Source organism: Mustela putorius, unplaced genomic scaffold, assembly GCF_011764305.1.
Source record: "Mustela putorius furo isolate JIRA1106 unplaced genomic scaffold, ASM1176430v1.1 tig00000578_pilon_pilon_pilon, whole genome shotgun sequence".
Taxonomy (NCBI): domain Eukaryota; kingdom Metazoa; phylum Chordata; class Mammalia; order Carnivora; family Mustelidae; genus Mustela; species Mustela putorius.
The window spans coordinates 347,302-373,455 of NW_025421422.1; the positions used below are offsets into that span (position 1 = coordinate 347,302).

The window sequence follows — 26,154 nt, forward strand, 5'->3', positions numbered from 1 at the left end:
TAGGGCCTGGATGTCTTTGGGGGGCATTATTTTGTCTACTATAAGCTCTTTGTCCTGTGGGCCTCCGTTTTACCTCAACGTCCGTGGCCATGTCTGCTTCCCCCATTAGACTGCGCTTCAAAAACAAGTGTGTTCTGCTCCTCAGTGTTGCCTAGAAACCTGCTCTGAGCTGGGCCAGCCTAGTGCCAGGCAGTGGGGGTCAATGACCTGTCAGCAGAGCCTGCCCACTCCGGAGACAGACAGCCCGAGTGCAGTCCCAGGTCTGCTCCCTTACTAAGCAGTTGATCTCAGCAAATCACCTTGCCTTTGAAACCTCACTTTCCTTACCTGTAAAATGGGGATAACACTAGTATTGACCCCAGGAGGTCTGCGAAGGGACTGACAAAAATTATGCATGGAGAGTCCTTGGCTCAGTGCCCGGCCCACGGTGGCACCTAAGAACACGGCAGCTGGTGACACTACAGGGATTAACAGGGTAGGGTGGGGGGTGAGGACACCTGAGTTCAAATCCTGGCTTCACTCCTTGGACAAATGGCTGATCCTCTCTAGGCCTTGTTGTCTTCATCCATCAAATGGGGCCTCATCCCACAACCCACCTCACGGGGTGGATTGAGTGGGGAAGTGCATTCATGGTGCCATCTAGCACCAAATCAGTGCTCCATTAGTGTTAGCGATTGGACGATGGTGATCATTACTCCTAGGTGTTCCCAGGGTTAAACTCTCAGGAGGTTGGAGGACCTAACAACTGAATGAACTCAGAACGGCTCGCTGGGGTGTCTGCTCTGTAGTCGGGCCAGGTGTATGTCTTCAGCTACACAGAGGCCCAGGTTCTGTGCCAGGAGTAGGGCCTGTCTGTTGTGCCCTGAGGCCAGCAGTGCCAGGCCCAGGCAAGTTTACAGGGGTGCTCGGAAGCTGGTCCACGAGAAGGAGGAGATGATTGGTTGCCTGAAGGACGTGGGAGGCACAATTATCCTCCTGGGAAAACCAGGAGGAGACCTCTCAGCTGTCCCTGCAGGTTCACTGCCAGATGGCATGCGTGTGACAGGGACAGAGTGGCTGGTGGGCATGGAGTAGGGTGGGAGCCGTGCAGTAGCCAGAGAGATGGGCTTGAGACCATTGGCATCCCTGGGGACCTGCATTTTGTCCTGATAGTCCCTTACACATTCCTTATACCCTTTGGGGGGAATGCTCTTTGGTGTTTATGTGTTTTTGACACTTCCTCTGTTGTTACTAAGGCTTGGGTACATGGCAGGCTCGTGTGGGATGTGAGGGCGGCCTTGCAGACAGCATCTGCCTGGCCAGGTGCTCTTCCTTCCCCTCTCTGCAGCTGTGGACAGTCTGAGAGTGGGTAAGGGTAGATTCCCCCGAATCACTCTCTCAGATCCCTGTAGTACGGAACTATTCCTCTGCATCTTAAAGAATTCAGATTTCTCCTACCCCTAGGGGGAGAAAAAAATCCCACCAACCCACAAATACCTCGAGCAGCCTTCACTTTCCATTTGCCCATTTGCTTATTTGTTTATCATGCATTAATAGAAACCTGCTATGTGCCAAGGCCACATGAGGTGGGCCATTTGGTTTAATCATCACAATGCTTTGAGGTAAGTGTCACGGAACTTTATTCACCCATGAGGACACTGAGCTTTAAGAGGTGAAGTGGTTTGTCCAAGGCTTAGAAGACACTTGTCCACTTGGCCTATCTGTGCCAAACTCCTTGTGTCCGTTAGGAATGCTTTTTTGCCTATGAGTAGAGAAACCCAAACTCAGGATGGCTTCAATAGTACATTATTATTCTTTACATAACAACAACAAAAACCCAGAGGGGGTGGTTCAGAGTTAGTGCAGTGGCTTGGCTGTGTTAAGGTCTTTTCCATGCCCTTGTCCTTAAAATAGTGCTTGTGATCTCCTTGTCTCAAGATGGTTGCTTTGGCTGCAGGCATCACACCTCTGTTCCAGGTAGGAAGAAGGGGAGGGAGCACCATAAGCTGCATCTGCCTGTTTTTTTTTAATCAGCAAAGCAAAAGCTTCCCTAGAAATCTAACCATTTCCCCTTATATCTGTTTGGTCAGAACTGGATCACATGGCCATGCTTCTAGCTGTAAAGACCAGGAAATCTGTCTCTGGCTTGTTAGCCTTTAAAAGGAAAGCTACCAGATAATAGCTTATACCTTCATGTTTTGACTTTGAGTCTATATTCTTTCCATTTTACTGATGATTTCCAGCCTCATGGACTTTTGCCATATCCACACAATCCCTGCTACTGTTATTTTATTTGTCAACTTTATGCTTTTCCTAAAGTGAACTAAATTTTTAAAAGAACCTTTGTGAAAATCTCTATTGTAAATAGCTAGCATCACTTGTCTTAAGTGGAAAATAACAGTAAAATTAAAGACAATGAAAATAAAATAATACTTAAAAATTTACTGCAGTTAATGGTCTGAGCTTGGGGTGGCCTTTATTAAATTGGGATATTGCCACATAGTGGAAACATAAGTGTTTAAGTCACAGTAGCACCAGGCACAAATGGTCTTAGGGACTTCTTGAGAGGTCGCTCAGGAGAATTAGAAGGATACAGCTTTTACATGATGTCCTTCCCTGCAGCTTCCTACTGTGCCTGGACAGGAGAGCACCCTTTGCCAGGCAACAGCTAGGTCTGGGGAAGAAGAACTTGGAATGGAGGGTCTATGCCCTGGGTGGGGTAGGGTGGGGATTCTAAATCTTGAAAGAGGAAGAATTAGCTTTACCTCTGATACAAGGCATTAGGATCAGGTACATTGCCAAAGTTGGTTGGAAGTCACTTTGGCCCAGGAAATTAGCATGGGCTTCTTGGAGAAGGTCTCCCCTCGAGTGCTCTAAAAAGGCAGGTTGGAGTTGGGCAAAGGGAAATTGTGCCGTGCGTTAAAAAGTGCCCTGTGGAAAAGGAGTAAGTGAAAAAGTCGTGGACCCTTTGGGAATCTGGGAGTGGAGGCAGGGCCTTGCAGTATAGACCAAGTTAGTTATTTTTGGCGGGCCTTTGAATACCTTCCCCAAGGCAATGGATGGTGAGAGCCATTTATTTTAGAGCTAAGGAGAGACGTGATCACACCTTTCTAGGGTTTGAGCTTTGCACATAAGGCAGCTCTCGGGCCAAAATAAGCTAATTCCTCCAGAAATCTATTTGTACTTGGCGGAGATTTTTTAAAAAATTTTTCTGAAATGCAATATGCACTTCTCAGCCTCCCTAAAGAGAGCGTGTTGTGTGCACACCCTTGCGAGTCAAGCCGGCATCGTGCTGTGTGTTGTGTTGAATCCAGCTTTGGGGTTGAATTTCTTCTGCTGTGAACATCTGTCCCAGGGCTGGGTCTTCCTTCCTGCTCCTTCTTCCACCACTGAGCTGGGTGAGCCTCTGGGCTGAGCCCAGATGCACCTCTCTCTTTGAGCTGTTCTGATTACCCTTGCAAACCTTATAGTCAAGTCTGTGATAATCGGGCCATAAACGAGAACCAGGGAAGCTACAAGTGAGGGCATGGCCAGCACGGGGCCCTGGTTTATTGCTCATTAGACAGCTTTATTGGGTTTGTCCCGGGGGAGAAGTTGAGAACCCTGACCTCCTCAGCTTTGAATTAAGGCAGCCTGGGATGTGTTTCCCTTAGGTGTGGAAGTCCATTCTGCATATATCAAAAGTTCCAAAAAAAGGCATGCATCCTTTGAACCGGTCAGCCCACTTCGAGACAGAATTTGTCTTGGGAAAATAAGTGCGTGTGGGTGTTCATTGTCATTTTGGTTTTAATGGTCAGTGGTTGGCTACAGCCTAAAGGTCCTGGAGTGGGGGATAGATGATCTAATGATGAGATGCCCGCAAAATGGAATGCTGCAGAAGCATGGGCAAGGACTGTGTAGGTTGTACAGTTATTGATGTGAAAGGTGTTTATGATGGGTCTTGAAATTAAAAGGAAAGAAAAAAAATGCAGGTTCCTAAATTGCCCGTCTTATTCTGTTTCAGTTTTGACTACAAGTTCCCATCTATGAGGGAAATGCCCAGGTTGACGTACATGGGATTGCTGGGTCAGAACAATAGGGACTGGTGGGTGGTAGGATTTTGGATTATTAAAAACATTTTTGCTCCCCTGTATTTGTGAAGTTTTCTATAATGATCATTGTAGAGATCTAGTGGAGGGGCAAGTCACAGCCAGCAGTGTGAGAGTTTTGATTGTTTTGAAAAGGGCAGTGTCACTTCCTTAAGTGAATCCAGTCTCCCGGGACTGAGTTCTCCGCCATCTAGAGCAGGACTCCACAAACTCTTTCTGTAAAGGGCCACATAGTAATATTTTAGGCTGTCTGGGCCATATGGCCTCTGTGGCAGCCCCTCAGCTCTGGGTTCATACCTCAGGAGAAGCTGTACATAATATATAAATACATGGTCAGGGGCCTGTTCCAATAAAACTTTATTGACAAAAACAGGTGATGGGCCGGATGTGGCCAGCAGACTGCAGTTCATCCGTCCTTGATCTAAAGACAAACAAAACAAACAAAAAAGCAGCTTGACTATTGGCTTCACTCCATGTTTCAGCCAGTCCAGAAATAGCACAAATAGTAGGAAGGAACAGGCTAATGAGGATAGAAAAGGCGGATGTTTAAATAGAGGCGTAAAGATAAGTTGTACAGTTCTTTCTACAGATCAGCATTTGCACCTGGCCGAGGGGTGTTGGGCTGAAGCAGTTTGGGTGATGCTTTGAGTGGGAAGATGTCCTACCCAGATCTGATGTTCCAGGGCACATTTGGGAAAAGCCCCTGTGAACCGTTCCTCTGGACCCCAGCGTCTGGAACGTCAGGTGTGCTGAGCTGGAATCCACTGGAACTTGAAACTGACACAGATGTCAAGCATGTGCTGATTAAGACAGTTCTTCAAGAGATAGTGCATACTCAGTAGGGAACTGTGCTCTTACTACTTTCCTTGGTAGGGGAGTAGGAATTTTATTTCATTTTCAGCAACTCTTTACTGAGCACCACTTGTTTATAAGGAATCGTGGAGATTTATTTTATTTATTTATTTATTTTTAAAGATTTTATTTATTTATTTGACACAGAAAGAGATCACAAGCAGGCAGAGAGGCAGGCAGGGGGAGGGAGGGGGAAGCAGGCTCCCTGCTGAGCAGAGAACCTGATATGGGGCTCGATCCCAGGTCCCTGAGATCATGACCTGAGCTGAAGGCGAGGCATAACCCACTGAGACACCTAGGCGCCCCATGAATTGTGGAGATTTAGAACACACAACTCAGGACCCGGAAAGCTGACTCCATGCTGGACAATGAGCCAAGTGCAGAGAGAAGTAGATGACGCAGTCCTGAGGAGTCTGGACTTGAGCTGAGCCAGAGTGGCAGAGACTTTAAAATCCCAGAGAACTGAGTGACCCCTCATTCAGCCTCTTGTTTCTTGCCAGTGGGGAAACTGACGTTCAGAGGGAAGCAGGGACTTGCTCAAGCTTTCACTCCAAGTCAGTGGAGGAACGGAGACCAAATCCAGGGCAAGGGATGTACCATGTGATTCCGTTTTTGTGAAATACCCCGAAATGGTGAATCCATGGAGGCCAGAAGCAAGAGCGGAGGTTGCCGGGGGTTAGGGGGAAGGGGAGTGGGGAGTGATTGCTTACGGGGTTCAGGGAGCCCTTTGTGGGTGATGAAAATGTGCGGGAAGTAGACAGGGGATGGGGACACAATGTTGTGAACTTAGAAATGCAGCTGTGTTATATGGTTGAAAATGACGAATCTTATGTTACGTGATTTCTACCACAATTAACCACAAAAAAGTAGGATGATGGAATAATTTATCTCCACACCTGGGTACTTGTAAGAGTGTAAAGGGTCTGGTGTTTTTAGGTCAACCAGACTGTGTGGCAAACCATCCAGTTCTGACTCCCAGACCAGTGTTTTTTATTCTCCAGTGTGATTATTTTTTTTTAAGATTATTTATTTTATTTATTTGACAGAGAGGGAACAAAAGCAGGGGGAGTGGGAGAGGGAGAAACCGGCTTCCCGCTGAGCAGCGAGCCCATCATGGGGCTCAATCCCAGGACCCTGGGATCATGACCAGAGCTAAAGGCAGACACTAAATAACTGCCACTCAGGCGCCAGTGTGATTCTGACTCAGGTTAACAAAACTCATGAACTTTAGAAAGTTGTGCCTCCCAGACTTTCCACCAAGATAGCCCTGCATTGCCCCAAGGAGGGCCAACGAGTAGGCTCATGCCATATGACTATTTCTCCAGTCACTTTGGGCCTGTGCATATGCTGTCTCCCAGGCTGGCTTTCTCTGTTTGGCTGATTCCTACTAGATTGATGGAGATGTTACCTCTTCCAGGAAGACATCCCTGACTAATCCTTTGGGCTTCTATAGCCTCACTTTCTGCCTCTGTCAAGGCACCCTGCAAATTTTATGGTCTTTCCTCTCCCCCTCCTCCACAAGACTGTGTCTGTGACCCATTGTGACCAGAAGTGGGGTCTCCCTTGCTTCCCATGGCATTCCCAGGGTGAGGGGGCATAGCCTGGGGTGGACCTTTAATGAGGGCCTTTAATGCCTAAAGGACACACGTACCATGAACTGAGTCATGTAGTCATGAGTTTAAGCAGTAGGTTTACTTTGTGTTTAGTTTCTTGCTTTAAAAAAAAAAATTGTGGTAAAATACACACAGCGTGAACTTATCATCTTAACTGTTTCTGAGTGTACAGCTCAGTGGCATTAAGTACATTCACACTATTATGAAACCAGTCCTGCCATTTGTCTCTGGAACTTTCTCTTCAACTCATGCTACATCTCTGTTCCCATGAAACGCCAGGTCCCCATTCCCTTCTACCCCCACGCCTGGCACTCACCATTCTACTTTCTACCCCTATGAATTTGACAGCCAATAAGTGGGTGTCATGCCATATTTGTGTTTTTGTGACTGGCTTATTATACTTTTCATAACATCCTCAAGGTTCATCCACGTTGTAGCCTCAGAATATCTTTCCTTTTTAAGGTCGAGTAATATTTCATTGGGTTGGAGATACCACTTTTTGTATATTCATCTATCGGTGTACATTGGTTGTTTCTGCCTTCTGGGTACTGTGAATAATGTTGTTCTGAACACTGATATGCAAGTCTCGGTTCCAGACTCTGCTCTCAGGGATGGGAAGGCTGGGCCCTATGGTAATTGTGTGTTTGGTTTTTGAGGTTCTGCCCTACTGTTTTCCACAGCCTCTGCACCATTTTGTATTCCCATAGTGGTGCATTCAGTTTCTGATTTTTCCACATCCTTGCCAGCACTGCTTGTGTTCTGTTTTTTGGGTTTTTGGTGTTTTCTTCTAGCCATCCTAGATACTTCTGGGTGTGAAGTATCCTTTACATCTAAACATCATCAAAAGTGGTTATTCGAGGAAGCCTGGGTAGTTCAGTTGGTTGTGTGTCTGACTCTTGCTTTCAGCTCAGGTTATGATCTCAGGGTCATGAGATACAGCCCCGCATCCGGCTCAACGCTTAGGGCAGAATCTGCTTCTTTTGATTCCTTTGCTCCTCCCCTAGCCACCTCCCCTCTCATAAATAAATAAAATCTTAAAAAAAATATAAAAGAAAGCACACTTGAAGTCCTTTAAAAAAAAAAAAAAAGCAGTTATTCTAGTTAAGCCCATGTGGACTTTGGAAGAAATCTGACGGGGAGGAGGATGGGGTCAGGTCAGCATAACTCCAGCCACCCGTGGGCAGGTCACTTTGCTGCTCTGGCTGTGTCTTCATCTGTAATCTGGGGTCACAGCAGGACCTGCTTCTGCTGTGGGGCATGATTTTTCTGCCACTCGTGATGTTCTGGGCTGGCTGGACACTGGAGGTCTGCCTGCTGACATTGCAACTTCTGTGGCATTTCAAATGGCATATGAGTCCTGGGTTTTCCCAAAGAAGGGTTTATCATCCTAAATCTAGGCGTGGTTAACGCTGGGTTTGCATATAGGTTAATCCTGAAATGGGCATCTCTCTGTAGGTGGCCTCCTCTTCCCTTAGATTCCTTCTGTAGGATAAATCTTTAGAAGCAGGATGGCTGGGGGCGCCTGGGTGGCTCAGTTGGTGGAGCAGACTAGCTTTTGATTTCGGCTCAGGTCACAATCTCAGGGTTGTGAGATCGAGCCCCGCCTCGGGCTCTGTGCTCAGTGCAGAGTCTGCTTGCCTTCCCTCCGTCACCCCCTCTGTCAACTAAATAAATAGAATCTTTTTGGGGGGGGAATAAAAGAAGCAGGGTTGCTGAATCAAAAAGAAATGCTTTCGGGGCACCTGGGTGGCTCAGTGGGTTAAAGCCTCTGCCTTCGGCTCAGGTCGTGATCTCAGGGTCCTGAGATCGAGCCCCGCATCCGGCTCTCTGCTTGGTGGGGAGCCTGCTTCCTCCTCTCTCTCTCTGCCTGCCTCTCTGCCTACTTGTGATTTCTCTCTGTCAAATAAACAAATAAAATCTTAAAAAAAAAAAAAAGAACAAGAAAAAAAGAAATGCTTTCTTTGGGGCTGAGTATAGTGGGGAAAACCACTGATTTACAGTCAGCAGATTTCAACCCCAGCTCTGCCCCTCCTTAGCATGTGATCCAGCTCATTTTTCAAAACTGTGTTTTCCTCGTCTCTAGAATGGTGGACATAATTTGAGAAGCACAAGGTGGTTGAGTGTATTAAATGGGGGGCGGCAGAAGGTACACGGAATGACAGAGTCTGGTGCCTGACTCTTGATGGAGTCTCAGAAAATAGTAGTTGAGAGCAGATATTGCCAAACTGCTTTTATAACTGACACTGGCCCTGGGAGCAGATGAGCATATCCCTTTTCCCATAGCCACGCCTAATTGGATGCTATTATTTTCTTCTCTCTGAAAGGGATGCTCTCCTTTCAGATACTTTTTAGCACACTGGCTTTCTGTCCCTTCTGCTGCCAGACCCTGAGGACCCAGCTGTGAGCTGGACCCAGGACCCAGGACCGCCCGGTCTAGTGGAGTATGAAATAGGCAGTCACCATGTGTGTGATCAGCGCTGGACTAGGCAGAAACACCGAAACTTAGATCCCACAGCACAGAGGAGGTGCCTGAAGCTGCCTTAGGGCATCAGGAAAGGCTTCCTAGAGGAGGGGGCATTTTGGAGCTCAGGATGGAAGGATGACTAGGGATTAGTCAGGCAGCAGGCAATGACTGTGGGGAGGCGTAGGGGGCGAGGAAGAGCATAGTGTGTCTTGTGACTGGTCTGGGAGTACATTGTCCCAAAGTAAGTGTATGAGTGCATGTGAGAGACAGACAGATGGACAGGGAGGAGATGAAGGGGATCGGGATCCTGCTGGGTCTCAGGGAAGGCACTGGACACGTGTGGATGGGGCATGCATGTCAGAACCTCCCTCCAGTGCTGCTGGAGGCGACTGGAGGAGGCTCCAGCAGAGATGGGAATGCCAGTAAGGAGGTGGATTTTCCGTGTCCCTTCTTCTTGAAGCTTTCCCTGGGGCCCCTCCCCCTTTTATTGTCACTTTTCTGACTTTCTATGTCTCTTGCTTATTTATGTTCTTTACTCCCGTCTTCTTGACTGCTGGCTCCGTGGGGACGGGGGACATAGCCCCTTGTTTTCTTCACTGCCATGTCCCTAGCACCTGGCCTGGAGCTCCATAATTGTGGATTGGAGTGAATGAATGGATGAATGAATGGACGACAGAGTTAGGGCTGTTGCCATGGGGACGGGAGGAGAGGACGCATTCACTCCAGTGCCATTAGCCATCGGGCCCCTTCCCTCTGGGGCCCTGCCCTCCTGGGAGGCCACGGGCACGACACACTTGGCGCCTGGCATGGTGCCCCCCCGCGGGGTGGCTTTGCAGACTCGGGAAGCCAGGTCACATTCCGGAAGACACCGGAAGGCGTGAGGACTGGCTGGCACCCCTCAGCAGATGGTGGCATTCCCAGGAAGCGGCACCCAGAGATGGCTGAGTGAATGACTGGTGAGCTCCCAGATCGGATTTAAGGGTGTAATTACGAAAGATCTGCAGCAGCTGTTAGAACGAATCAACGCCTGTGAATCTGAGAGAAAAGCTGCCAAACTGTTTGGTTTTGAATGGAGGTGTTTCTCTTGCCTTCTCCCTGTGTGCTTCTGTCGAGAGGAGGAGGTTGTGAGCGATAAGGGATATCACTCCCTCCTACCCCCAGCACGGAGCCCAGAGCCTGCTTTGCAGGAGAGTCAGAAGGAGGGATGGATGGACGGAGGCTCTGGAATGAGTGCCCCTGAATTTCAGCAACGGTGGCCTTAGTGCCTCAGTTCCCAGGAAAATGGGCTTCTTTGCCTGAAATTGCAGGAAATGGGCATTTCAGACTTTGCAGAGACACTCAGAGAGATCCAGCCTATAGACGTGGCAGGGTCAGCAGTGGGGACATATCCATTGCTGCCCCCATTACCTGAGGTCAGACTGGCGTCCTCTGCCCCTTGGGCCACAGTGGACCCCTGACCTCCCAGATCGGCCCTGCTGCCCATCTGTTCCCCACGCCACCATGTGCGGTGGTTCACACCTATCTGAACAAGAGAGGTGGCTCGCACTCTGCACCCCTTCCACGTTCAGGGAGCTCCTGTTTGCCTGGCTTTGGTCATGGTGCTCACACAATTGCAAAGAGTGAGCGAGGCCACACAAGGCATAGCAGCTGGCCTCTGTGTGAGCGAGCTTCCAAAGTGTTTTGGAAGAGACCGACATGTCTTAAATTAAGCATGACATATGTGATGCATTTAAGTGAAGGTTTTAAAGAGCACATTTCAATCCATTGCCTTGTGTTTTTTTACAACAGGTTAAGTGAACCCCTGAGAGTCTCGTGTTTCTGGGTTTGGGAAAGACTTCAAAATGTTCTTTAGCTGTTTATTGCGGTGGTTCAAAAAAAAAAAAAAAAAGAAAGAAAGAAAGAAAAGAAAAGAAACAACCCGTCTCTTTCCCCCCATTTGTTCACTGGTGTATCCATTAATTCATGGATTTGTTGATGCTGTCATATTTACATACCAGGTATTTGCCAAGTGTTTTAAGTGGGAACTCGAGAGGAAGACCAAGATGGGAGACAGATACCAGATAACAGAGCCACTGTTCCAGTTAAGAGGGGTACAGACCAAGAGTCTTTCCCCCTTTACTTCCCTGCAGGGTGGCTACTGAGCTGGGGTTGGGAATCCCCGAGTAGGGTGACACGCATGCACCGTCCATCCTGATTTGCCAGCAGTTGCTCTGGGTGACCACCTTCCTGGGACAAGCTGTGCAGACAAGCATTCATCCCAGGCTTGGGCAGAGGTGCTGGCGACAGAGCAGGATGACATGGGGTTCATGTCATCATAGCAGGTGTCTAATGGGGGACATTTCTGGGGCCATAGAGAAATGGGGGGGGAAGGGGATGCTCTCGGTGAGTTAGGTAGGTTGAGATCCCAGCTGAGCTCTTCACAGCTCTTGGGTTTTGTCATCCAGTAGCAAATGACTGATGGCCACTACCCAGCTTGCCAGGGCCAGAGTTAAGTCCCCCTGTGTCCTCAGTTGCTTCATGTCACAAAACTCATGGTACCTGCCCTTATTCAGGAGCCTGGGGAGCAGAAGAAGATCTCTTCATTCACCTGTTTCTTTATTCCACCAAGCAATATTTTATGTATATAATCAACAGTGATGTATGCAGAGCTGTGACACACCAGGCTGCTGTGCTTGCTTCTGGGGACTCAGGGTGCCCTCTGGGGGCTTGCCATTGGATGGCAAAGACTGAAGGCTCATGCAGCATTAAATACAACTGTGTGGTTGTGATGAGTCCTGCCGAGGATGTCTGGTGCTCTATGGATGTGTAAGACAAAGATCATACCAGGTGTGTGTGTGTGTGTGTGTGTGTGTGTGTGTGTGTGTGTGTTGGGAGGGGCAGAGAGGTTGGAGCTGTGTCTGAGGACTGGGCCTGTGTCTGTGTGTGAGTGAGAAGGGTATCCTGGAAAGCAGGGACAGCATGTGCAAAGGCCCTGGGGTGGTGTTTTAGGACCTGTGAGAGATGCAATGTGCAAATACTTCTGAGTCAGGAGAAACAGCTCCCAGATTAGCCAGCGCTGGAGTTCTCTGGCATCACTTCTCAGTCTAGGGAGTCTTCTGGGATCACCATGCCCAGTCCTAAGCAGTGACTACTATTCCCATGCTCCCGCTTCCCACTTTACATACCGCAGCGTTTATTACCCAGAGTTGCAATTGCTTCTGTGTGTGTGTGTATGTGTGTGTTTGTTTTCTACATAAGACTGTGAGTTTCCTGCATGCAGAGGACTTTTCTTGTTCGTCTTTGTGCACAGGGTAGGTGCCCAGTAAACACGTAGCAGAGGAATGGGGGAGATTTTTTTTTGAGCACCAGCGTGGACTCAGCCCCCTTTCTGCTACGATATTGAGAAGCCGAAAGGAGTGTGCGTTTTACAAGCTGGAGATGATGCCAACGGATACAGTTGGAGCTCCAAAGCTTTTGTGCCGTCTGTGCACATACTTCCGGAACTCCGGAACTGAGGCTGTGGTCCTGTGTCTCCCAGACCTGCGGAAACTCAGCCCGGTTGTGGGGGACGAGCCTCCCTTCCCCCACCCGCTTCTGCCATGGGAGGGTGCAGCCAGCCCCGATCGCCATGAGACGTGACACGGTTGGCTTTGTCGGGCAGGCACGCATCCCCATCCAGGGCCTGCCAGCTCCGGTAAGTGGGACCGGAGTGTCCAGGAAATGGAGAGCGCCTTTGGGTTCTGCCAGGGAATTTTCTCTCTGTCTTTTGAATCCCGCTGTTGCCCTGTGTCTCATGTCTGGGCTACGTGTGTATGTGTGTATGTGTGTATGCGTGTGGGGGGGTGTCCCAGAGTATGGTTTTCAAGAGGTCATGGGGACTGGCTCTGAAGGTGAACAGTCCTGATTGGGGCCAGGACCCGTTGTGCCTGACGACCCTGCTGTTCTCCGATTCTCTGTATCTTTCCCTCTCTGCTGCCCCTAGCCCTGTCTAGACAGCATTCTCTGGTTTTGGGGAGAAGAAATCTGTTAGCACCATCGAGCGTGGAAGGAAGAGAAAATATCAAAATCTGTCTGCCTTTCTTTCCTGCAGGCTGCTGAGTGAGTCAGAGCGGGGGGCAGCAGAGTGGGGCCCCAGGAAGGGAAGCAGTAGGCTCGCGTTTATAAAATAACTTCTACGTTTAGTCCATCGAGATGGGGGCATGCTTGGGGCAGCTTTTGCAGGGACAGAGAACACGGGCATGAAGGTGGGGGCAGGCTGGTGGGAGGGGCAGTGCGGGAATCAAGAACAGCGACTTGTCTGGCACTTTTTCAGACCAGAAAGGAATGCGACGTGATGTTTAAGAAGACCTTGTTGAGGGGTGCCTGGGTGGCTCAGTGGGTTAAAGCCTTTGCCTTCGACTCGGGTCATGATCCCAGGGTCCTGGGATCAAGCCCCACGTTGGGCTCTCTGCTCAGCGGGGAGCCTGTTTCCCCTGTTCTCTCTGCCTACTTATGACCTCTGTCTATCAAATAAATAATTAAAATATTTTAAAAAAAAAAAAAAGAAGAAGACCTTGTTGAATGGGGTGAGGATGTGAGGTCGAGCTCCAGCTGTGCGATGTTGCCAAGTTGTGAGACCTCTCTAGGCCCTTTCTCTTCGCCCTCATAGTGATAGCAATGACCCCTGCTTCTCAGGGTTGTGCAAGATTAGTAAGAGAGGACAAGTTCCTGGCTGGGTGAACAAGGGTCTTACTCCAGAGCCGCTGTGAAATGGAGTCTGATGATCACCCTACCCACCTCGTAGGGTTATAAGGAGGATGTGGTTTCTAGAACATGTAAGCACCTGGCCTACCTTGAGGCCTCACTTGGAGTAAACCCTCACCCTTGGCTGTGAACTCTTCTTACAGAGGCTCTGAAGGCAGCCAGCATGGACTAGATGTTCAACAGAAAAGAACCCAAAGGCAAAGCAGAAACAGAGCAGGTGGACTGAAAAAAGAAATGACTTATTGTTTTAAGGCACCTGGAAGGGCATGTGGGGGAAGGTGGCAATGAGGGGCAGTCTAGTGGACCTGGGGACCACTAGCCAACTTTGTGACCTTGGTGCCTCCAGTCCTCTATAGCTGGGTGCCCTGCGGCTTGTCCCCTGCCCTCTCTGTCTTGGGGCTGGGACAGACTTCAACATGGTATCTGGTCCACTCCCTTTGTCCGGAGTTCAGAGAGGTGGAGAGGAGGGCCCAAGCTTCCCCCGTGAGGTCCGTGGAGAGTGGTTCCTGACATCCTGGGCCCATTCCCCCACAACGGTCTGGTTGGACCCAGACACTGACATTTAAATGTATTTTTTCCCTCTCCTTTGCTTTTTCCTTTTAGTGGCTGCTTCCCCAGTTCGGATGTTCTTAATCCCCATGGAGCCACAACCGTAGCCATGGCGATACGGGTGGAGGTCGGCGCCCTAACTCCCCTGACAGGAGTGCCAGGCCTTGGCGAGATCTCCAAGGAGGAGACCCTGAAGCGGACCTACTTCTGCCAGGCTGGAGACGCCCCCGGGGCACCCTCAGCACTGCTTCTGGAAGGGAAAAGCCCCCTTAGGAGCCCAGCCCGCTTACTTCCTCTGCCCAGACTTGCCCCCAAGCCCTTCTGCAGGGAGAAGGTCCCGGATGTGAAGCCCTTTGTCCCATCCCGAGGGCCCAGCCCAACTAGCCCTTCTCCTCCCTGTGGGCACCCCAAGGATGTGGTGGCAAAGGACCTGAATGAGAAGATGCCTGGCTTGGTGGGGCAGGAGGCAGGGAATGGGGAGGGCCTGAGGAGAAGCTCGTCCCTGTTCAACAAGACCACCTTCCTACGTCCCCGATCCAACACCATGATTGCCTTTGAAACCATCAAAGCCGGCCCTGCTCTGGGGAAGGGGATCAGTGAGGGGGCTCGGGAGGCCACCACAGGTGTGTCTCAGGAGCCCGCTCCAGGCTCCCGGCCTGAGGGGATTGCCAAGCCTGCTCTGCCTGCTCGAAAGCCTGGGACCCTTCCCCGACCGGCCTCCCTGCCCCAGGACATCAGGCCAGCTGTCCCCCAAGAGGAGACAGGCCCAAATGAGACTCTGTCAAAGGTCAGCAGTGTAGAGGACACGGGGGACCCCACTCTGGAGCCCAAGCCTCGCCTGAGGAGAAGGCCTGTGTCGGCCATCTTCATTGACTCCATTCAGCCTCAGAAGCCAGGCCCCGGTGGGGCAGCTACAGGGGGAAAATCACCCCCCACCCCGCCTGAGAAGACATGGGTGAGGAGGCCCAGGCCTCTGTCCATGGACCTCACAGCCCCATTTGAGAGCAAAGAGACCTTGCTGAAGAAGGTGGCCAATGAGGCCACCGCGGGTTCCATTGCCCAGTGTCGGGGGCTGGAGAGGTCCGACCCGGAGACCCAAGTGAGCACAGAGTGTTTGGTTAGAGCAAACCCTCGCCTTTGGGACCCAGACTCAGATGTCCTGGAGGTAGCCAAGAAGACCCGAGAACAGAAGGAGAAGATGCTTTTCAAGCAGGCGGAGACGGGCAGCCTCAGACCTGTGGGGGGCTCAGCCCAGGGCACCCCCACGGAGGACCAGCCTCCTGGGGAGGAGAAGGCTAAGCTGCTCAGGGAGCCAGAGAAGGCACCCCCTTCCCCCTCTCCCAGACCTGGAAAAGATCAAGAGTTTTCTGAGGTCAAGAGCAGAGCAGCCGACGGGGACAGCCGACCAGAGGGAGGATGGACCCTCGGGGGCAGCGTCAAGAAGTGCATCAGCCTGTTTGGGGAGGAGAGCACCTTGGCCTTGGCAGCAGACTCTGAACGCCAACCGGCCACCCCTGAGCCCCCGTCGGCTGCCCCAGGGCCCGAGAAAGTGGGTGTGAGTGTCCAGGAGAGGATCAAAGGCTGGGCTGTGGAGAACTCCGAGGCAAAGCCAGAGATCAGGAAGAAGACATTCCAAGCACGGCCTTTGTCAGTGGATCTGACCAAACTGTAAGTGGGAATGTTCCACAGGCGTTGCTCAGCCCTGAGCTGCCTCAGACTGCCTACCAGAGCCTCCTCAGGAAAGGGAACTGGCACAAGGCTCCACGCTAGCTGCCTTACAGCCCACTCTCAATTTACCCACAGCCCCCGAGGAGATGCCCGTAGCTTCCATTTCTCAGATAAAGAGCTGAGGCGCAGAGAGCTAACACAGCTTCCCTCCAGGTTCGGTGTACGCCAGCAGCTCCATTTCCTTGTTCTTTCTCCTCTTTGCACTTTGCCATGGGAGGTATTGTGCCCATTGCACAGATGCAGATAGGAGAGATGAACTACCATGAGGAAGTCTGGAGCCCTCATGTACTCCAGCATGGCCTGGGTCCCTGGCTAAGCTTGCCTTTCCAGAAGACTGAGGACTTGACTGGATGGCCTCAGACTCCAGGAATGGCCCCCAAGTAAAATCAAATGGGTCAAGATAGCTTGAGAAAGCCCCTTCCTGTTTTGAGTCTTGGTTTCTTTGTCTTTAAAACGGAAATTTCCTTAAAGGATTAAGGCCAAGACTCCCAGATAATGCTGTGAATCACTCTGCCCATGGGAAACCATCTCTCTGTTGTAGCTCTGAATGACATGGTGAATCCTGTTAGTTGAGGGTTTTCTAAGCTCAGCCAGCCTTGGCCATCTCTTGCTTCTTTGCTTTCCCTCAAGTGGCTTCCAGGCTGCAATAGGGAGATGCCACTAGGTGTGGCCACCAGCTCCTCAATGACACGCATGCCACTGACATACCTTTGTCCGGTTGAAGTTTCCAGGGGTCACCTCTGGGAGACCGCTGCCCTCCCAGCCCTGGGAACCAGGGCAGTGAGCTGGGCCAGGGTCAGACCCATGGCTCTCAGCATTTGGAATCATCTGGAAAAAAATCCCGAGGCCTGGGGCACTCCCCTCCTACCACCACCTCAAGATTGCGATTCAATTCCATTGGTTTGGGGAGGGGGCTCCTATCTTGGTTGTTTGTGAAAGTGTCCCAAGTGATTGTCCCATGCAGCCAGGCCCAAGTTAAGATAACAGAGAAAGAGGCCTGCAAGCCAGGGGCCTCACACACCTTTCCCCGTGTCCTCATAGTGCCTCAGACTATTTTCCATCTGACAGATGGGGAAACTGAGGCTTGAGTGTGGGAATAACTCATCCACAGCCTCATGCCTCCCGGGAGTCAGACCCTGGAGGACTGTAGAGTGGGGCGAGGTGAAGTGGTCTGTTTCCCTCCCCTCCCTTGTCTCTGCAGCCCCTAGCCCTGATCTCATCTTTAGGCATCCATTCCACAGAGCTCTTCAGAGATGGGAATATTCTAGCACCAGAATACTCTTTCTTTCTCTTCTTCTTAACAAGTGGAGAAACTGAGGCCCCGAGAGGGACAATGACTTGGCCGAGGTTAACCAGAGAGGCAGCGATAGGCCTGTGCCCCCACACATTACAAGACAGCCCACCACCCCCGAGTGCCATAGCAGGGCTGTGGTGGGGCTGCTGTTTGTGCCCAGGGTTGCTAACAACAACCATTAATTATCCCTCCTGGGGCATCTTTACTCTTCCCTAAACGCCCTCACATAGCTATTAGGGCTTTGGGTAGCCTCTTATCTGCCCTACAAAAGACGATGGGGAGGTGTTAATTATCCCCGTTTTATAGATGAAGAGACAGAGGCTCAGGTGAGGTCACAAGCACAGCCTCAGCTCCCACAGTGGGGAGAGAGCAGAGCCTGGGACTAGCACCCAGATCTCTTCACCCAGGCCTGGGGCTCCTGCTACCCCAACAATGCTGTGTTTGAGGTAAGCTGCCCCCCACCAAGCCCTTCTTAGTTTGGTGACTGGAAAGGATGCATCCTATTGCTTTGTTGATCTCAATGCTGATCTCACCTCTGGGTTCTTGAGCTAGTCATGGGGTGTGGACAGGCGGGAGTCACTGATTCTGGCCCCCAACAAGTAACATAGATCTCTGTATAGGTTTTCGAGTCCAGTGTCAAGCAATGAAGTCAAGTACGAGAAGTGTTCTGAGCTAAGTGGCGAGCTTCCTAAGGAACCCGGAGAAAAGGTAAGGAGCCCCCGTGTTTGGCACATCTGGTTTTCCAGTGATTTCCAGTGATTCACTTACTGGAAAAAGAGCCTAGGAAAGAATCAGAAGCTTCTCGTGAAGCATGAAACACATTTTTTTTTTCTCTAATGCCGGGACTTTTCACGTCTGTTTTGGGTTTGTGATTCTGCACTCCTTAGTGTTAAATATTATTTACAAATGTAATCGCCAGGTTTTATTTATTTATTTATTTATTTATTTTCCTGTGCAAAGAGCAAAAGGGACCTGGCTTTCTTACATATGAATGACTGTCTTATTAAGAAATTTAAATTTAGGTTAGAAAACTCTTAATAGAAACTCCCTTGGTGTCCTTCATTAGGGTCCCTGTTTCCTTCCTTGCCTTGGCTGGTCACCAAGCAGTAGCAGAAGGAGGGAAACTACTAGCAACTAAATTGCTGAAAAGTATTTTTATTTAATCTATTTAATAAGGAGAAGCTCATAAAATACCTACTAGGTCTAACTCACTTGTGGTTGATGCCTCATGCAGGTTTTTAGGTTTTTTTAGAACAGCTTTTTTTGAGGTATAATGGATGTGCAGGAAACTGTATCTGTTTCCAGTGCACATAGATGAGTTTTAATATACCCATGTGCACACCTGTGAACGTGTATCACTATCAGGATTCCAGACATCTCCAGCACCTGCAAGCTGTTTCTTTTGTAACCACTCCTGGACCCTCCTCCTACCCCCAAATAGTCACTGACCTGCTTTCTGTTCCTATACAGATCAGTTTGTATTTTCTAGATTTTTCTCTAAATGCAACCAGTGCTGCTTTTTTTTTTTTTTGGTATCTTTTCTCTCACTTAGAATAATTATTTTGAGTCGTGTCACGTTGTGTATGTATTTATCAATAATGGATTCCTTCTTGTAGCTGAATAGCATTCCATTGTGTGGGTAGACCATGATTTGTTTATCTCTTGGCCCTGTTGATGGACATTTGGGCTGTTTCCCATTTTGGGGCTATTGCGTGTAAAAGAGCTCTGAACATTTGTGGGCAAGGCTTTGTAAGGATTTCTGTTGTGTTTTCTCTCGGGTAGATGCCTAGGAATGGCTGGATGGTATGGCAGGTGTACTTTTCACTTTTTAGGACATTTAGGCAGACTTTTAAACACCAGAACTTGGTGGCAAGCACATTTGTGCCCCAGGAGCTGGATCTGAAGGCAGTGCCCACCACTCCTGGGGGTGGGTTTGCCCTGCTTTTACTCTTGGATGTTCTGAACCGCTTCTTTGAAAACGGTTGAGAGAAGTTCTGGTTGACATAAAGTCTCGGATTTTCTCATTAAAATGGTATAGTGGTAACAGCAAGAACAAAGAGGACACTGTGTGGGACACCTGGGGGGCTCAGTTGGTCAACCAACTGCCTTTGGATCAGGTCATGATCCCAGAGTCCTGGGATCGAGTCCCGAGTCAGGCTTCCAGATCCATGGGGAGTCTGCTTCCTCTCTAAACTTCTCCTCTCTCACGCTCTCTCTCACTGTCTTTCTCTCAAATAAATAAAATCTTCAAAAAAAAAAAAAAAAGGACTCTGGTAAGCAAGTGGGACAAAATACTGGTTGTCATTGAATCTAGGGGATGGGTCGAGGTGAATTTATTATTTTCTCTGTAATTTTGTATGTGTGAGAAAACTTTCAAGAAATAAAAGTTAATAAGGGAACCCTTGCTTTATTTAATACAGAGATTTGACTTTTGTAAGTAGATTTTTCTATCAGTAATTTTTTTTATTGTAGTGAAAGACACATAACATACAATAGACAATTTTCATTTTTTAAAGAACAATGAATATATTTTTAAATTTAAAAACAATCTTTCTATGTGTATATACACACATATATGTAAAAATACACACATACACACAATACTAGGGAAAAGTTCTGGAAAGTTCTACAAGGATTACATTCCTCCCTGTCGATAACAGCTATTATTCAGGAAGGGTGCTGGTATTTGAATATCTGAAGTCTCAAAAAGGATTTGAGCTTTGTTTTAGAGGATTCATATATTATTTATGTGAATTTTATGTAATAAAATGTAAACAAAAACTTTAAATGAAAATATTTTTAAAATTCTTGATCTGCAGTAGAGGTTAGCAAACTCTGGCTCTATGTGTATCTTAACCATTTTATTTTTATTTTTTTAAGATTTATTTATTTGAGAGAGAGAGAGAGCATGAGGCGGGGAAGGGGCAGAGGGAAAGGGAAACAAGCAGGCTCCCCACGGAATAGGGAGGCCTATGCAGGGCTTGATCCCAGGACCCTGAGATCAGGACCTGAGCCAAAATCAAGGGTTGGACACTCTGCTGACTGAGCCAGCCAGACGCCCACAGAGCTTTTTAATCACTCCAAATGGAAACCTTTACCCAGTCATTCACTTCCCATCTCCCACCTGTGGCCTTGGACAACCACCAATCTACTTTCCATCCCTGTAGACTTGCCTCTTCTGGACATTCCTTATAAATGGAATCACAAAACACGTACCCCTTTGTGTCTGGCTTCTTTCAGTGAGCATAAGGCTTTGAAGGGGCATCCGTGTTGGAGCATAAATCACTTTATTCCTTTTTATGGCTGAATACCATCCCATTATAGAGATAGACCACAATTTGTGGATCCGTTCTTCTTCTGGTGGACATTGGGTGATGTCCACCGTTCTGTGATTGTGAATCCTACTTTAGTAGATACAGGTGTGCAAGTCTTTGTTTGAACTCATTTTCCCTTCTTTTGGGTATCTCCCCAGGAACAGGATTACTGGGTTAGATGGTTCATTCTTTAACTTGTTGAAGTAGACTTCTTTCTAGATCAAGAATGACTAATACGTGTATATTATAAAATCAAGTGGAACCGAGTGCAGAAGTGGAAAAACGGCGTTCTCCTCGTCATTCCTTCCTCCTCCCCTCACTCCCTTACAGTTTGATTTCTATCTTTTCTCCACTGTGTAACTCTATGTGTCTACACATACACACACAGTTGTTTAGAAGCCGTATTGTTTTATAAATACACTGTTCTGCAGCCTGCTGTTCTCCTGCCCACACCTTAGTGCTTTCTGTGTTGTTAGATGTGACATTGGGAGCCACTGCCCCTCCCTTCTGTGGATCCAGGCGCCCTGTGATACTCCGTTGTCTGGATTATGTCAAAGCTCACTTAGCCTGAACCCTACAGGTGGGCATTTAGGTTTGTTTTTGTGTCATTGGCTTTCTGTCTCTGCAGTGCTCCCTCCCCGAGCACTCTTGTTTACCCAGACTTGGGCATCTGAGCCAAGAAAGAGTCTTAGGGAGGAAATTGACCAGATTAAAAGGAAATGAATATTTTAAGATCATGACATATACTGAACTGTCCAAAAGTCATACCCATTTATGTCCTTGCCAGCAGTATCCAGGAGTGTCCATTTTCCCACATCTTACCCACACTGGGTGTGTTCAGTCTTTGGAATTTTATGGTATCTCATGGTTGTGATTTTAAAAGCAGCTGTTCCGATCATCTCACCACTTCCTTTCTCTCTCAAGTCCCTTAAATTAAGTTGGATTGCTTTTTTTTTTTTTTTTTCCAGCAAAAGGAAGGCCATGGTGTGGATGGAGTATCTGTCCTGAGAAGCCCCTGGAAGCCTGGTTTGCTCCGGGAGAAGTCTAGGCAGACAGAGCGGAAAGACAGCTCTCACCAAGTCCCCAGCACCTGTCGGGGTGAAAGCTTGAGGAGGACTCTGAGCCCTCCTGACAGCACTACAGAAGATGATGGAAGCTTCCAGACTGTGTGGGCCACAGTGTTTGAGCATCATGTGGAGAGACACACAGTGGCTGACCAGTCACGACACTGTCTCTTGGCCACGCGCCCCAGGGATGGGGCGGATGCCCGTGTCTCAGAAGTCAGACCTAGGCACGAGAGAAGCTCTTGGCTGGAGAAGGATGTGCCAGAAAAGACAAACCTTGTGAAACAGAACTCCAGATGGGTTGAAAATCCCCGTACAGAGAAATGGGGACAGACCGCCCTTCTGAATGGTGAACCCAAAGGGTTTCACATGCCCTTCCCTGAAGAACACCCTTTGGATGAGAAATGCAATAAAAACCCCATCCTCCAACGCTCCGAAAAGCCTCCCCCATCCCAGAGGGTTGAGCCCAAGTATGGCATTGTGCACACGGTCGGCAAGCGTGTACATAGTGAGGCCATCCCCACGGTATCAGAGGAAAAAGCCGTGACCCTGCGAAGTGGCCGATCTCAGCTCTCTCCAAAGGGGAGGCAGCAGTCGCATGAGGTCACCCCTGCTGACCTGGAGTGCAGGCTGGAAGGTCAGGCGGGGTCTGTCCAAAGGGCCAGTTTGATTTGGGAAGCTCGAGGGACTCACGATGTCAGTGGGCTAAAGCCTGACTTCCGAGAGCCGAGGGACACATTTGGGGGCAATTGCCTGTCACCCAAATGGACAGGTGGGGTGACTGTGAACTGGCATAAAGCCACCATGGTGGCCAGTGAAGAGAAAGGCTCAGAACTGAGCACCGAAGTCAAGAGCGAGCACCCAGCCAGGCTCTGTGGCCCCGAAGCCGGCTCTGGTAGGGCCTGCCAGGCTGCCATCAGGGAAGCCCCTCAGGAAGGGCCGGATGGGGCCAGGAACAAGTCAGGAGACTGCAGCTCCACAGGAGAAAGGGGTGCCCCCCAGGGGTTCCCTCTGGATCTACCAACCAGGAATCAGGACAAGCCATCTGACATACGGGCATGGATACAACCAGAAGTGCGTGGGCAGAAGGGACGCCTCGCTATGGCTGCCGGTGAGGGTGAGCCACAACCGGCCCAGGCACCAGAGCCCAAGGCCAAGATGCGGAAGGCGGGTCCCCCGGACCAGAGGCTTGAGAGGTGGCGACGGCGGACATTGCCCCATGACGTGAAGTTTGACGAATTCAGCTTCCTGGGCCCAGAAAACTCCTGGAAGGTGGAGCAGAGACGAACAGACCATTCGAGCCCCACCACCAGTGCCTTAAGGAAACCTGAGCTATCCCCCCACAGGGTGGAGACCCGGGAGTTGAGCCCAGGTGCTTCCCAGGACCCAACTCAGCCAGCAGTGAAGCAGGGGTCATCTTTGGAACCCAGGGCGACATTTTTCGCAGTGACATATCAGATTCCTGATACTCAGAAAGCAAAGAGCATTGTTAAGTCAGGGCCTGAAAACTTGACAGAACATTCTAGAAAAACAATCCTGCCTCCTCCTCTTCCTCTAACATCCACCTTGGTTTCTCTTAACCATGAAGAGCCACTGGAGGCCAAGGGCAGTAACAACTGGACTAAGGGCAAAGAACACCACAGTGCGAGCTGTTCAAAACCTCTGAAGCCAGCAGACCGCCCATCACCTCTTAGCGACAGGACTCTGGATTCTTCTAGTGAAAGAATCCTGGATGCTGAAGCCTTATGGATCCGTCGGGGACCAGAGGATGGCACCGGTTTTCAGAACAATTCGAAGGATAGTGGGAACAGAACACCTCCCAGCAATGCCCCCAAAACACCTCCAGCTTCCAAAAGCCACTCAGAAGCCATTGATCTCATCAGGAGGGACCCTGAGGTGGGCAGTGCAAGGGTCCCAGGGAGGATCAAAGATGGCTACAGATCTAGCGTTCTCGACATCGATGCTCTAATGGCCGAATACAAGAAGCAGGAGGGTCAGGAGCTGGTGGAGGGTAAGCCCACATCGCCCAGCAGCTCAACTCTGGAGAGGCCAGGCCAGCAAGGCAGGGTGGACCCAAGAAGGAGGAGCTGGAAGGAGAGGTCTGAAGCTGAGAGTCTCCACAAACCAGCCAGTTTTGCCGAAGCAAACCACGGTTCTGCTCCTGGCGCCGTCAAGCAGCCAGCAGAAGCCTTGTGGACAGCCACAAACACCGAGCTCAGCCCTCCTCTGTGGGCTCCGCCGCTCTCAGCTCCTAATGAAAAACATCCAGAGACCTCCTCTGGTCCCGTGGGTCCCTGGAGAAAAGTTTTGGGAGTCCCTGAGGATGACAGAAAGGATTTTGTTAGTAAACATCAGAGTGTAAAGTATCAGAATTCCCTAGCCGAGTCAAAGCCCACTCCCTGGGAGGATGTGGGCAGTGGGGCCTGTGTGTTGGCCAGATCCACTCTCACTGACCAGAAGAAAGGGACCCCAAAGAAATCCATCAGCAGGGGAGGAGAGAGCAGTGTGGTCCAGTGGGGTGAGCACCCATACGACTGTGGCAGGTCACTGCTGAATGTCAAGAGGGCCTGTTCAGAAAAGGGCCCCCCTGCCAAAGTCTGGGAGGGCCTGTCTGTGATGCAGGAAGCCAGAGAGAGAAGGCAAGAGCAGCCCAAAGAGAGGTCCAGCCTCCCCAGAGACAGTTCCAAGGCCAAGGAGACCAAAATGGGACCCTGCCGGCGGGAGTCAGGCACTCGAGACATTCAAAAGGTGAGTAGGCAGGCTCTTTCAGTTTTTTTAAATGCTGGTTAGACATATACGCCAGGGGTCTCAAACTCCCATCCCACTTGTGGGCCGGGTGGGTATGCAAATGAACGGAGTCTGGCTGGGTGTGGGGCTCTAGGGAGTGGTGGGGATTGTGGAGGGCAGCTGGTTCTGGACACAGGCTGGCTCCATTTAGTCCATGGGCCACCGGTTTGAAACCTCTGTCCTAGAAGGATGATACTCATTTATTGAGCCCTGCTGTCCTTTCCTGTATGTTGTATCAAGTTCATTATCCTGTCCCTAATGTTCAGTGGCATGTGTAACATTCTGTGAACAGGCAAGGAATACATGCGGAGTGGGGGAATGAGCAGTGTTCTGTGAGTCTCATGGCAATGCCTCTTCTGTGGGATTGAGGTTTGGGGTTTCCATAGAAGTAGCCCCTTGCAAGCAGTTGTTTATTTTTATTTTTTAAGATTTCATTTATTTATATGAGAGAGAGAGAGAACGTGAGCTGGGGGAGGAACAGAAGGAGAGGGACAAACAGACTCCCAGCTTAGCACAGAGCCTGACACGAGACTCGATCCACAACCCCATGGTCATGACCTGAGCAGAAATCAAGAGTCAGGTGCTTAACCGACTTAGCCACCTTCTCGCTGGAGACCTGTGGGAAGTGGCATAGATCACCCCTGACTTGTTCTGTCCTAGGGGCAAGGAGCCTGCAGTATTTACTTTCCAGTTCGCTCCTGCCCTCGCCTGAGACTATTTCTGGGGGCCAACAACATCCAGACTCATCCTTTCTGGCTGGTGCCATACTCAGTGGTGGGGAGAAAACTCCTCCCCTAGCAGGACACCATTGCCATTGGCACGTACTTGAGTTGTGGGCAGGGCGCCAAAATGTCGGCGGCGGATGTGATCAGCTTGTACAGATGGAAAAAACCCAGACTCAGAGAAGTTAAGTAAATTGATTTGGGTCACACAGCACCAGATGACAGCCTAGGGCTTGAACCCAGGTCTGGCTTGACACCCAGGCTTTCAAGTAAGCTCCTTGGTGGTGAACGAGGAACCTTGAATTTGAGGGAAAAAATCTGAGTATCAATCCCCATGTCCCTCTCACCCACCCTCAGCATTCCTTCCATCTCATGACTATTTAGTTCTTTTCTGGTCCAGATTCATATGGAGTTTCTTTCTGGAAATACAAGCAAACACAAACACAAATTCTTCTTTTTGCCTCTCTTTTCATCAAAGTGTGCATTCTTTTTTTTTTTTTTTTAAAGATTTTATTTATTTGTTTGAGAGAGAGACAGTGAGAGAGAACATGAGCGAGGAGAAGGTCAGAGAGAGAAGCAGACTCCCCGTGGAGCTGGGAGCCCAATGCAAGACTCGGTCCCGGGACTCCGGGATCATGACCTGAGCCGAAGGCAGTTGTCCAACCAACTGAGCCACCCAGGCGTCCCCAAAGCGTGCATTCTTTAACAGGGGGTTGAAATTTTGATTGCATGTGGACGGAACCCACCCTGGCTTCTTAGACTGAGGGAAGGGCAAGCCCTTTCCCTGAGGGCCTGTGCCTCAGTTTCCTCATCTGTAAAAAGAAAGTAGAGGGTGCAGCCTGGACAAGGATGTTGTAGAAATGAAACAGTGGGCTGAGACCAAGACAGATCATTACACAGAGGGTCACCTAAGGCTTTCCAGGTACCACGTTCAGACCCGACTCTGCCGCTCACCAGCTGTGTGTGAGGTAGTGACCT

General features: G+C 49.7%; 1 protein-coding gene across 6 annotated transcripts in view; it reads left to right on the forward strand.

Moving 5' to 3' along the window:
* The window catches only part of KIAA1671 (KIAA1671 ortholog), a 181,720-nt gene that overhangs the window by 41,331 nt on the left and 114,235 nt on the right, over positions 1-26,154 (forward strand). For all 6 annotated transcript variants that reach the window (XM_045081481.1, XM_045081482.1, XM_013063513.2 and 3 more), the window contains exons 3-5: positions 14,322-15,935; positions 17,910-17,997; positions 21,572-24,415. In XM_045081481.1, coding sequence (XP_044937416.1) covers positions 14,377-15,935; positions 17,910-17,997; positions 21,572-24,415 — 4,491 coding nt within the window. In that variant the 5' untranslated portion in view covers positions 14,322-14,376. The remainder of the gene's footprint in view (positions 1-14,321; positions 15,936-17,909; positions 17,998-21,571; positions 24,416-26,154) is intronic.